At 39.7% G+C, this 13,822-nt stretch overlaps 2 protein-coding genes across 7 annotated transcripts in view; one reads left to right on the top strand and one right to left on the bottom strand.

Moving 5' to 3' along the window:
- Window positions 1-5,788, bottom strand: part of NKIRAS1 (NFKB inhibitor interacting Ras like 1) — a 61,110-nt gene extending 55,322 nt beyond the window's left edge. For 3 of the 5 annotated variants that reach the window (XM_077130012.1, XM_077130009.1, XM_077130013.1), the window contains exon 1: window positions 5,649-5,788. The gene's annotated coding sequence lies outside the window, so the exon portion shown is untranslated. The other 2 variants (XM_077130010.1, XM_077130011.1) reach the window with 2 other exon arrangements.
- On the top strand, window positions 5,762-8,500 carry RPL15 (ribosomal protein L15). 2 transcript variants are annotated; one of them, XM_077130007.1, is made up of 4 exons: window positions 5,762-5,889; window positions 6,511-6,692; window positions 7,167-7,303; window positions 8,144-8,500. In XM_077130007.1, the coding sequence occupies exons 2-4, from the start codon at window positions 6,521-6,523 to the stop codon at window positions 8,447-8,449; spliced, it is 615 nt and encodes a 204-aa protein (XP_076986122.1). In that variant the 5' UTR covers window positions 5,762-5,889; window positions 6,511-6,520; the 3' UTR covers window positions 8,450-8,500. The 2 variants fall into 2 exon arrangements, with proteins under 2 accessions (XP_076986122.1, XP_076986123.1); XM_077130008.1 differs by lacking the exon at window positions 5,762-5,889 and adding an exon at window positions 5,988-6,011.
- The last annotated feature ends 5,322 nt before the right edge of the window (window positions 8,501-13,822 follow it).

The following is a 13,822-nucleotide window of genomic DNA, read 5'->3' as shown; positions in this document are numbered from 1 at the left end:
CAATAAGATTGATGGGCCCTTAGCAAGATTGACAAAAAGAAGAAGAGAGAGGATGCAAATAAATAAGATCAGAAATGGAAGAGGAGACATAACTACTGACCTCACAGAAATAAAGGAGGTAATAACAGGATACTATGAACAACTTTACGCTAATAAATACAACAATTTAGATGAAATGGACGGGTTCCTGGAAAGACATGAACAACCAACTTTGACTCAAGAAGACATAGATGACCTCAACAAACCAATCACAAGTAAAGAAATTGAATTAGTCATTCAAAAGCTTCCTAAAAAGAAAAGTCCAGGACCAGACGGCTTCACATCTGAATTCTATCAAACATTCCAGAAAGAATTAGTACCAACTCTCCTCAAACTCTTCAAAAAAATCGAAGTGGAGGGAAAACTACCTAATTCATTCTATGAAGCCAACATCACCCTCATACCAAAACCAGGCAAAGATATTACAAAAAAAGAAAACTACAGGCCAATCTCTCTAATGAATATAGATGCAAAAATCCTCAATAAAATTCTAGCAAATCGTATCCAACAACACATTAAAAGAATTATACATCATGACCAAGTAGGATTCATCCCAGGTATGCAAGGATGGTTCAACATAAGAAAATCAATTAATGTAATACACCATATCAACAAATCAAAGCAGAAAATTCACATGATCATCTCAATTGATGCAGAGAAGGCATTTGACAAGATTCAACATCCTTTCCTGCTGAAAACACTTCAAAAGATAGGAATACAAGGGAACTTCCTTAAAATGATAGAGGGAATATATGAAAAACCCACAGCTAATATCATCCTCAATGGGGAAAAATTGAAAACTTTCCCCCTAAGTTCAGGAACAAGACAAGGATGTCCACTATCACCACTATTATTCAAAATTGTGTTGGAAGTTCTAGCCAAAGCAATTAGACAAGAAAAAGAAATACAAGGCATCAAAATTGGGAAGGAAGAAGTAAAACTATCACTGTTTGCAGACGATATGATACTATACGTCGAAAACCTGGAAAAATCCACAACAAAACTACTAGAGCTAATAAATGAGTACAGCAAAGTAGCAGGTTACAAGATCAACATTCAAAAATCTGTAGCATTTCTATACACTAGCAATGAACAAACTGAGGAGGAAATCAAGAAATGAATCCCATTTACAATTGCAACTATAAGAATGAAATACCTGGCGGGCCGCGGTGGCTCAGCGGGCAAGAGTGCTTGCCTGCCGTGCCGGAGGACCCCGGTTCGATTCCCGGCCCCAGCCCATGTAAAAAAAAAACAAACAAACAAACAAAATATAATAAAAAAAAACAAGAAAATGTTTAAAAATGTTTCCCTTTCTTCCTCCCTTCCTTCCTTCCATCCTTCCTTCCTTCTCTGTCTTTCCTTCCCTTCCTCCCTCTCTCTAAAAAAAAAAAAAAAAAAAAAAGAATGAAATACCTAGGAATAAATTTAACTAAAGAGACAAAAAACCTATATAAAGAAAACTACAAAAAACTGCTAAAAGAAATCACAGAAGAACTAAATAGATGGAAGGGCATACCGTGTTCATGGATTGGAAGACTAAATATAGTTAAGATGTCAATCCTACCTAAATTGATTTACAGATTCAATGCAATACCAATCAAAATCCCAACAACTTATTTTTCAGAAATAGAAAAACCAATAAGCAAATTTATCTGGAACGGCAGGGTGCCCCAAATTGCTAAAAACATCTTGAGGAAAAAAAACGAAACTGGAGGTCTTGCGCTGCCTGACTTTAAGGCATATTATGAAGCCACAGTGGTCAAAACAGCATGGTATTGGCATAAAGATAGATATATCGACCAATGGAATCGAATAGAGTGCTCAGATATAGACCCTCTCATCTATGGACATTTGATCTTTGATAAGGCAGTCAAGCCAACTCACCTGGGACAGAACAGTCTCTTCAATAAATGGTGCCTAGAGAACTGGATATCCATATGTAAAAGAATGAAAGAGGACCCATATCTCACACCCTATACAAAAGTTAACTCAAAATGGATCAAAGATCTAAACATTAGGTCTAAGACCATAAAACAGTTAGAGGAAAATGTAGGGAGATATCTTATGAAACTTACAATTGGAGGCAGTTTTATGGACCTTACACCTAAAGCAAGAGCACTGAAGAAGGAAATAAATAAATGGGAGCTCCTCAAAATTAAACACTTTTGTGCATCAAAGAACTTCATCAAGAAAGTAGAAAGACAGCCTACACAATGGGAGACAATATTTGGAAATGACATATCAGATAAAGGTCTAGTATCCAGAATTTATAAAGAGATTGTTCAACTCAACAATAAAAAGACAGCCAACCCAGTTACAAAATGGGAAAAAGACTTGAACAGACACCTACCAGAAGAGGAAATACAAATGGCCAAAAGGCACATGAAGAGACGCTCAATGTCCCTGGCCATTAGAGAAATGCAAATCAAAACCACAATGAGATATCATCTCACACACACCAGAATGGCCATTATCAACAAAACAGAAAATGAAAAGTGCTGGAGAGGATGCGGAGAAAGAGGCACACTTATCCACTGTTGGTGGGAATGTCAAATGGTGCAATCACTGTGGAAGGCAGTTTGGCGGTTCCTCAAAAAGCTGAATATAGAATTGCCATACGACCCAGCAATACCATTGCTGGGTATCTACTCAAAGGACTTAAGGGCAAAGAAACAAACGGACATTTGCACACCAATGTTTATAGCAGCATTATTTACAATTGCAAAGAGATGGAAACAGCCAAAATGTCCATCAACAGAAGAGTGGCTAAACAAACTGTGGTATATACATATGATGGAATATTATGCAGCTTTAAGACAGGATAAACTTATGAAGCATGTAATAACATGGATGGACCTAGAGAACATTATGCTGAGTGAGTCTAGCCAAAAACTAAAGGACAAATACTGTATGGTCCCACTGATGTGAACCGACATTCGAGGATAAACGTGGAATATGTCATTGGTAACAGAATCCAGCAGGAGTTAGAAACAGGGTTATATAATGGGTAATTGGAGCTGAAGGGATACAGACTGTGCAACAGGACTAGATACAAAAACTCAAAAATGGACAGCACAATGATACCTAATTGTAAAGTAATCATGTTAAAACACTGAATGAAGCTGCACCTGAGGTATAGGTTTTTTTTTTACTATTATTATTACTTTTATTTTTTCTCTATATTACATTCTATATCTTTTTCTGTTTTGTTGCTAGTTCTTCTAAACCGATGCAAATGTACTAAGAAACGATGATCATGCATCTATGTGATGATGTTAAGAATTACTGATTGCATATGTGGAATGGTATGATTTCTAAATGTTGGGTTAATTTTTTTTCCGTTAATTAATAAAAATAAAAAAATAAAATAAAGAACATTAAAAAAAGGATTTTTCAAACAATGTTGCACGTAATAAAATACAATAAAGCAGATGCCACCTTACTAATCTTCTATTCATTCAGCAAATACACTTATTGAAGACCTACCATAATGTCAGACATTAGGAATAAATTAAGCAGCCAAAACAGACACGATTCCTGCCCTCAGGAATCTCAAAATCACTGGAAATAAAAACTTAAATCTCGCAAAACATAGAAATTAGCAGTAATTATTCACATTAGCAGAATCTTCCTTCTAAATGATTCATCCAACTTTGTAGTAAGCCATTCTTGACTCCTTTCTTTTATACCCTACATACACAAATCTTGTTAGCTCTACCTTCAAAACACATATACGGTTGCACCACTTAACTTTTATCATTAACTGAAGGCATCTGAGTACAATCTTCTCTCACCTGTTTCCCTTCCCAAAGATATGGAATCCTAATCCCCAAAACATGTTATTTTATGTGGTATAATGGACTTCGCAGATATGATTAAGTACCTTCTGTTGGGAAAATTATCTTGGATTATTCAGGTGGGCCCAAGGTAATCAGAAGGATCTTCATTCTTACAAAGATTTGAGGTTGCCAACCTGCCGACTTTGAAGATGAAGGGCAGGATTGGGACCCAAGGATTGCAGGTGGCCTCTAGAAACTGGAAAATGCAAGAAAACAGATTCTTTCCAAAAAGCTCCAGAAAGAATGCAGACCTACTGACACTGTGATTTCAGCTTTGTGAGACCTCTGACCTACATAACTGTTGGATAATAAATTTGTGTTTTTAACCAGTAAATTTATTACAGCGGCAATATGGAACTAACACAACCTCTTAACAGGTCTCCCTGTTTGAACTCTTTTCCCCTTCATTTTAGGGCCAAAGCAAAATACTTTTAAAACGTAAATCACATGAAGCCATTCTTCTGCTCAAAACCTTCCAAAGGTTTCCAATTTCATAAACACTCAAAATCCTTTTAAGAACCTTCACCTCTCTGAGGGAATTCTCTACTTTCTCCTACAGTTGAGAAAGCCAAATCACCTTCTTATTCCTCTGTTAATCCTGGCGTGCTCCAGCTTTGGCCCTTTCCCCCTGCTTGACATTATTCCCGCTCTGTCAAGGCTCACATCCTTGAAGTCTTCTCAAATGTCATCTTCTCAAAGAGACTCACTCCAAACTCTCTATCTAAACTTGCTAATCCTACTCAATACCCCTTATCCCTGCCCCACCTTAATTTTTTTTCCTTAGCACTTAACCACACACAAACACAACACATATCTAATTTATGATATTTATATTTAGTGCCCGTTTCCAAGGCTAGAATTTCTGTCTGCGATGTTCACTGCTGCATTCCCAGCAGTTAGGACAGATCCTAGTACACATTAAGCACTTAAAATACATTTGTTGAATGACTAAATGAACCAGGTGATAGCTCTTAGAATGAAAAAGCTGCGATTAAAATAAGATAAAATATGACCCACTAATGGAGAAAAAAAAACGAAAACTGTTAATGATTTCGAATATAAATATGACTCTCTTAAACACTGACCACATTTAAACCTATAATTTGATAGGGAATTAAAACCGCAAGCCTACAGCAAGAACGAAAATATTCCGGAAACGCAAAAAAGGCAATAAACTATTTTTCAGTTAGGAACGCAGCGGCGTTTGCCAGCATTTCAGGATTTTCTCGACGTTTTTTCCGAACACACTCGCACTTGCCTAACAGGTTTGGCAAATAAAACATTTTGCTCTTCTAAAAAACCGTAGTTGTGAGGTAGCAAATCTGGGACCAAGTCCGAAGGTGCCGAGTCGCCCTTCCCCGGCTCCCGGAATCTTTTTCGAATAAAATTCCCCCGAGCCGGGGCCTGCGGGGATTTCAGCCTTGGAAGACCGCAAGAGGCACAGCCCGCGGGCCTCAGTCCCACGAAGGCCTCGGTTAGGGGCTGGAGAGGCGTCGCGGGCGTCTGTCAGAACCCCGTGAGACCCCAAATTTCGGCGCCCGTCCTGACAGAGGAAAAATCACACCCGGGAGACCGGACCTACGTCTCAAGTGAGGAGTCCGCGATGCGTGAAACGGCTTCGCACACCTCTGCGGAACCTGATGACAGCGGCAGGCACCACCTCACGGTGCTCAAAGCCCGCGGGCTTTGGAGCACCGCCCCCAACTTGCCTCTTCCCAGCGGCGGGACTGTCCCGCACTCTAGCAAGCCGAGGCCTTACCACCAACACACCTTTCGCAAAGCCGCGACCTCTCAGGTTCGAATTCTGCGGAGCAGGGGGCGGGACGATAGGGGACGCTACGCCCAACCCGGCAGAGCTCCAACCATAAGCTGAAGCCAGAACTGCATTTCCCGTGAGGCTCTGGGCCGCCTCAGCCTTCCACCGGAAAGAGGTTCGCTGCTGTGGGGGGAGGAGCCTAAAGGGAATTGTGGGAGAAAGGCTACTTCCTTTCCGTCTGGCGGCAGCCATCAGGTAAGCTGTGGCCCGGAGGAACGCTTATCCATCCACCGCTAATCTCTTTTCGCCTCAGCCATCCAAACTCTCCTACCCTGCGTCCTCGTAGCTCCTCCTGCTTCCTGTGCGGCGCGAGTTCGGTCAGGATGCGGGGCAGTGCGGAAATGGAGAAGAATCCCCTGGGCAGGCTAGGGGTAGATGTGATGGCGGAGCGAGTTCGCGCTGGGCCCGGAGCCTGAGGGAAAGGGTGATGTCAAACTGGGGAGTGGGAAGCCGGGTCTGAGGCGCCGTGAGGCTAGAGCGATTGGTGGGGGTGGGGTAAGTGCTTTTTCTCGAGAGTTAGCGCGCGGCGGCGTCAGTATCTTCTTTGGTATCAAACCCTGGTTTACGCTGTAGCCTACCACTCCCGTTGTTACCCGCCCCTCAGTCTCCAAGCAAAGCTCCATTCATTCGTTTAGCAAAAACGTGCCTAGCGGCTCTTCTAGGACGCGGAGGTGGGGGTTGGCCTGACTCTCCCCTTCAGATCGTGAAGAGCCATTTAATTCCACTGACTTCCTTGTGCCTGGTGGGGAACTAAGATGGACGGGTGGGGGCTTCTAAATGGATGCATATTTTCTAATACCCAGTTTTATCTCAAAGGTAAGCCAAGATGGGTGCCTATAAGTACATACAGGAGCTATGGAGGAAGAAGCAGTCCGATGTCATGCGCTTTCTTCTGAGGGTCCGCTGCTGGCAGTACCGCCAGCTCTCTGCGCTCCACAGGGCCCCCCGTCCCACTCGGCCTGATAAAGCGCGCAGACTGGGCTACAAGGCCAAGCAAGGTGTGTGGTCTCTGTGCAGATGGTTGGGTGTAATTTCTTGAGAAAAGCTAGTAACTGGGGATTAGTACGAAGCACCGTCGCACAATGTCTTCACAAAAGGCTTTGGCAAAAGCCATCTTCTGGTTCAGCTAGATCCAGACTAGTAAATGACTGAACACAATTGTCTAAAATGGTGTGCCAGAGTTTATAAATCTGTATTAGACTGGTCTAAACCAACTAATGAGTGGGAGGGAGAAACTTATCTACTTCCCAAATGATTAGTAATATCCAACTCAATAATATATAGAGAACTTTGCAAGATACTGGGATGTGTGTTTTGTTTTTTATTTTTAAAGAAAACTTCATACCCTGGTTTTGAGTAGTTTTATTTCCGTAAAAGATGAAATCTATTTGGTGTTGAAGCTTTAGTGACAAGTCATTGAGTCTCCCACCCTTGAGACTTTCTTTAAAACCATAATGATCCTTTCTGTATAGGTTATGTCATCTATAGGATTCGAGTGCGCCGTGGTGGCCGCAAACGCCCGGTTCCTAAGGGTGCAACCTATGGCAAGCCTGTCCATCATGGTGTTAACCAGCTCAAGTTTGCTAGAAGCCTTCAGTCTGTTGCTGAGGTAAGTAGTTTTTATTTCAGGTAGTATTGTTAGATGGTGAGGGAGAAGGACTTGAGCAAGTTTTCTGATATTTATTTGTATAAAATAGGATTTTGGGAGCTTTACTAAGTAAAAAGCAGTTGCTGTCAGCATATGAAGACTCTGTCGCTTACCTTTCTGGTCTTAATATATAATGGGAATGTTGGGTTTTTCAATTAGTGTGAACCTGTGGAACCTTACCTTTTGAAAGATAGGAAACTGTCTTGAATAGATTCCGAAGGTCTATAGAGTCTGCATTTATTCATGTCTCTGGTCTTATTTTTCAATATTTTTTTCTGGCTTAGTCAGTTAAACTGCCCTGCTGTAGGGGTTGGCAAACCAGTGTGTGCCCCCGCCCCCCCCTTGAGCTCCCTTCTTGAAGGGTTGTGTTTTTGTTTTGTTTTTAAAAGGACAGGGGGCAATGAAGAATATGCAAGAGACCAAATATGACCTGCAAAGCCTAAAATATTTTCTGGCCCTAAAGATTTGCCAACCTCTCCCAAATTATATTAGAAAAAGATAAGGTTCCAGAATCCTGTTTTTTAGCCAGTTATTGGTACCTTTACATGCTTTAGTTAGGGAGGAGATTTTTAAATCTAAGGATGTTAGTCTGCCATACTACATTGTCACTGAACTTTTTTTTATTTCATTTTAAGTATGAAATAAAAAAGTGCTAGTCACTTGGGGGATACTTAGTAAATATTTGAGTAGCCTAGTGTACAATTGCAGTTTCTTGTATAATGGTAAACTAGTTAGAATTCTAGCTTTCTAATTGCCACTGTGAGATATGTGAGTAACCTTGTGCCTGTTTTCCTATTCTAGGAGCGAGCTGGACGCCACTGCGGGGCGCTGAGAGTCCTGAATTCTTACTGGGTTGGTGAAGATTCCACATACAAATTCTTTGAGGTTATCCTCATTGATCCATTCCATAAAGCTATCAGAAGGAATCCTGACACCCAGTGGATCACCAAGCCAGTCCACAAGCACAGGGAGATGCGTGGGCTGACATCTGCAGGCCGCAAGAGCCGTGGCCTTGGAAAGGGCCACAAGTTCCACCACACAATTGGTGGTTCTCGCCGTGCAGCTTGGAGAAGGCGCAATACTCTCCAGCTCCATCGTTATCGCTAATATAAGTAAAGTTTGTAAAATTCATACCTAATAAACAATTTAGGACAGTCATGTCTACTTAAAAGTGTTCTTTGTTAAACAGTAGTTGTCTGCAGATTGTTTCATGAATATATATATATTGTCAAATTATGAAAGTTAAAGTGCAATAATGTTTGAAGACTATAAGGTGATGGTGTATCTTGTTTCTAATAAGATAATCAATTTTGTTTTTGCGTTATCTTATTAGGGAGTTATATGTCAGTGTTTTAAGATGCCATGCTGTGTGGTATTGGTGTAAAATAAATACTTTGAAAGAAGAGCACTGAAACTAGCTCTTTATATAGATTTGTTTGGTGCATGAAAACCTACAGCTTTATTGGGGGGATAAAATACTCACCTGGTTTATTTTCAAGTGGCTATTTTTTGGAGTTTGGTTATAAGGAAAATTAGGAAAAGTTGTTTTTTTTTTTTTAATTGGAATTTGCTTGAACTCTGTAGGATGGGAGGATATCCTGACTATTCATATGCAATAAAGTAGATCTGGACTAAATTACACATTTTTAGATTGAATCCCGTATTCCATTCATGTAACAATGGCTGTTTAGAGGGAAAAAACTTGAAAAGAATGCCACCATTTCTAGAAAAATTGAAAAAATGAGTTCTCTTAACAATTGAAACAAACCTGGGTTGAAAAATCTTAATTTCTTGGTCTCTACTGTACCATTAAGTTCACACAGAAGGTGAAACTTGTTTCAATTCCATACCACTGTTTATGGTATCTGAAGAATCTTATTAGTCACCACTGGTCTTTAAACTTATATATTGGTACTGGTGCAAGTTGAGGGTTAGAAAGAAACAAGTGAGTTAACCTTCAGGTTTGTAAGCTAGTAGTACATGCTAGAGTGAGGAAGCCAGTGGCCATTAGTACTTTCAAATTTGTAAGGGTAGGACATTAAAACCTTTAATCAAGATTCTACTGTAAAAGTACATCATGTAGTCCAATCTAAATTTAGAAATAGGACTAAGTTTAGAAACTGTCTGGTCCCATAGGCTACTGAGAAAAATATTCTTGATTTCAGCAAGAGTTCATGGTTTCCAACCTAGCCTAAAATGTTTTCTCATCTAATCAAACTACCTTTAAAATACCAGTTACAAACTTGGGCCACTGCTAGTGTATCCACCTTAACTAAGCATATTACCACATTCTTTTGCATTCTGTATACATCATGTTTTCCGCTAGATGAGATGTATGTAAGAAATGATGGAGGAGGAATTAACCTTGATTGAAATCCTGAGTTTGGTAAGAATGGGTAGTTTCATTTCATGCTCTGCTGACTTCCCAAAGCCAATTTGTATTCTTTGGAAGTTTCAGAAGGCTTAGTTAAAAATGATTTCCAGAAAGCACTTTTAGCACAAGGTCATAAAACCTTGTGACCTAAAATCCTTTCTACTAAAAGTAAAATTATTTTTGGTAAACTATGCATAATGATGTGTGTAGGAGTGATTCAATGGAAGGAATAAATAATAAACATCTGATATCTTTTGGTGCTAATGTGCTTTAAAGCAAACCAAAAACCATAATGTGCAAAAAGGTGTCAAAATTTGATTACTAAAACTGGCTATATAATTTAAGGAAAAATAAAATGTATAGTATTGTCTTTAGAGCTTTTCACTCTTGGCTATTTGGGCAAAAGTTTATCTTACAAAGGGGTAAGGGTTCAGGCCAAAGGTTGGCATCACCTGTCTTCAAGGAGGCCTTGCTTGCTCCTGTCCTACATACTCTATTTAGTCTTTACCTCCACACAGCAACTAGAGGGATCCTGTTAAGTCCATCATGTCATTTCTATGCTGGAAACCAAAGTCAATAATTTTCCATGATCTTCCCATCCACCTAGTGATCTCATGCCTTACGGCTGTCTTCCCTCAATCTTATCCCAGTGTCCTTGCATTTACTGTCCTCTATGATGGAAAAATTCTCCAGAGTAGTGTCACCTTATTAGAGAGGCTTTCCCTGCCACTCCACAAGCCATTCCCATTCGCTTCAAGATTTCTATAGCAGCATGGAAGTCAAACACATCAAAATTGCATTTTCTTAAATACTGCAATTGGTTTCTCACAACCCCATGAGGTATAGATACTATTATTCTTTACCTCTTTTTGTCAATGAGGAGAATGAGGTAGAGAGAAGTAACTTACTCAAGGTTGCACAGATGATGAGTGGCTAGCTGAATCCCTCTCTCTACACTTAATTTGAAATCTTCCTAAGGTAATTAACATTGTTCAAAATTCAAAACATACAATAGATTCTACAGTAAAATGTCTCCCTGCCCCAGTTTGTCCCTGGGGCAAGATCAGTTTCTTGAATTTTCATTAGATGTTTTTATGAATGTACAAATAAGTATTTTTTCTTGTTATTTGTTACCCAAATATCAGTATGTTAAATACATTTTTTCACTTAATTATATATTAATTTTCCATATCTTAGAACTTGTTCATGAAGAGCTTCCTTATTCTTAATACTACATAGTATCCATTATATGGATATATACTAATTGGTTAAATATGGCCCCTATTGATAAATAATTATGATTTTTTCCTAATCTTAATTACAACAAAAAATGTTTTTGCATATGTCTTAGTTTGTAGGACAAATTCCCAGTAGAATGGCAGGGTTAAAGATTATGTGTATTTTAATTTTGGTAGATAGTGCCATATTGTCTTCTATAGAGATGGCAAAAATTTACATCCACCAGTAATGAGTGAGATGATCTGTTTACCCCACACCCTTGCCAACGCATTATCAAAATTGTTTTTATATCCACCAATGTGATAGAGGAAAATGGTATTGCTGGATAGTTTTATTTTGCCTCTGAGTATAGTCGAGGCAAAGCTATATACATATGTGCCGGTTTGAAAGGATTATGTACCCTAGGAAAGCCATGTTTTAATTCTGATCCATCTTGTGGAGACAGCATTTCTTTTGATCCTTATTCAGCACTGTAGGCTGGAAACTTGATTATATTATCTCCATGGAGATGCAACACACCCATTTGTGGGCATTAACCTTTAATTAGAAGGGGATGTGACTCCACCCATTCCAAGTGGGTCTTGATTAGTTTACTGGAACCCTTTAAAAGAGGAAACATTTTGGAGAAACCTTTACAGCCACGAGAATCACAGAGCCCAGGCAGCCAGAGACCTTTGGAGATGAAGAAGGAAAACACCCCCAGGGAGCTTCATGAAACAAGAAGCCTGGAGAGAAGGCTAGCAGATGGACATCGCTATGTTCGCCACGTGCCTTTCTTGTTGAGAGAGAAATCCTGAACACCACTGGCCTTCTTCAACCAAGGTATTTTTCCCTGGATGCCTTAGATTGGATATTTCTATAGTCTTGCTTTAATTGAGATATTTTCAGGGCCTTAGAACTATAAACTAACAACTTAATAAATTCCCCTTTTAAAAGCTGTTCTGTTTCTGGTACATCACATTCCGGCAGCTTGCAAACTAGAACATATACCATAGCTTTTTTTCCCCCTCTGGATGCACAGATAAACTAACCAGGGTAAATATGAGAGGGTAAATATGCTTAGGTTCCAAAGGTTAACTAAAATGGGATTTTTCATTTAGCAGCAAGGAAAATTTTTTAAATGTACCATCTATATAAAAAAAATCTGTCCATTGGCCCCCAGTTTGATTCTGTAGGTAGGACCTATGAGAAACACTGCTATCAACATTTAAACATATCCAGCGTTAATACTAAGATTAGAATGAAAATTTTAAAAATGTCCTCACCTCCAATTTAGTGGTTCTTTAGTTAAATCTTATTTATTTTTTTGTATAATGACTGCTCAGTAGACTTTCTCCTCTATATCCTCCTCTACCTGTGTCCTTTCACCCTTCTTATAGTAAGTGAGAAGAGAGTTGGAGGCCTGCCAACATAAGATCAACTCTAAAACCTAGCGATGAGATCAAGAAGTGCCAGCCCCAAAGATGGGAACTGCTACTCAAGATGTGAGCTGCCAACTGTAAAGTTTTCCTAATATATCCATTTTATAACATAATCTAGGAATTAAGATGTCTAAGGCCACCATGTAATTGATTGTTTTCATGTAAAATAGTTCTGAGGTTTTGAAAATGCTTTGAGCAATAGTATTACCATTGTTTCAAAACGGTATGTTTCATTAATGTCACCAAGTGTTAGAAAGGTGGTGCCTGTTTTTAAATAAAATGAAACTGTCATCTCAAGGTCTGTAGAGATAGGACAGTCTCCAGTGGGGTTGGGCAGCTGTACTATTCAAGACTCCCTTATCCCGTTAGGGCCTTCGTCATTACTGCCAGCACCACGACTTTCCCTTAATCCTCTGGAATGTAGCTAGGACCAGGAGAAATCATTTAAAGAGGACTTTACTCAAATTTAGAAGATAATAAGAGGACCTTCCCATTCATCCAAAGAGATAATCTGGCTTCACAATATAAGGATCCCCCTCTGAGATTTGCTCCAGATCATCAGGCAATCTTCTTACTCTCTCATACCTGTTTTCCATCTTAAAAATGAGAGATAATCTTGTGCATTATCTAGTAAGTAGTTGTCATGGTCAGGTTCATGTGTCAGCTTGGCCAAGTGGTGATACCTGTTTGTCTGGTTGGGCAAGTGTTGGCCTGTCTGTTGTGATGAGGACATGTCATAGAATTAGATAATGATCATGTCAGCTGTATCCGCAGCTGATTCCATTTGTAATCAGCCAAAGGGGAGTGTCTTCTGCAATGAGTGATGCTTAATCTAATCACTGGAAGCCTCTTAAGGAGGATTCAGAAGAGACAGACTCTCTTCCTGCTTCCGTTGGCGAGCCTTTCTTGTGGAGTTCACCCAGATCCTCTATCGGAATCATCGGCTTCACAGCCTGCCCTGCAGATTTTGGACTCTGTGTTCCTGCAGTCACGTGAGACACTTTTATAAATTTTATATTTGCAAGTGTTCCCTGTTGACTCTGTTTCTCTAGAGAACCCTGACTAATACAGTAGTGGAAGGTAGGGATGCTGGAATCCGATTGCCCGGGTTCAAACTCCTAAATTCCTACTTCTCTCGAAAGAACAGTCTTGGGCAAGTGTTCTAGTTTGCTAGCTGCTGGAATGCAATATACCAGAAACAGAAAAGCTTTTAAAAGGGGAATTTATTAAGTTGTAAGTCTTCAGGTCTCTGGCTACACAGGCTCTGTAGCTCTTTCCAAAATGGTTCCCTCTTAAAGGGCTCCAGTAAGCAACCCCACCTTGAATGGGTGTAGACACACCTCGGTGGAAACCATCTAATCAAAAGTTACCACCCACAATTGGGTGAGTCACATCTCCATGGATAATTTAAAAACTCCCACCCAGCAATACTGAATGAGGATTAAA

This window comes from Tamandua tetradactyla, chromosome 15 (assembly GCF_023851605.1).
Source record: "Tamandua tetradactyla isolate mTamTet1 chromosome 15, mTamTet1.pri, whole genome shotgun sequence".
NCBI classification, from domain to species: domain Eukaryota; kingdom Metazoa; phylum Chordata; class Mammalia; order Pilosa; family Myrmecophagidae; genus Tamandua; species Tamandua tetradactyla.
The sequence above is the reverse complement of the archived record's forward strand: the minus strand, read 5'-3'. Positions and strand labels throughout refer to the sequence as shown.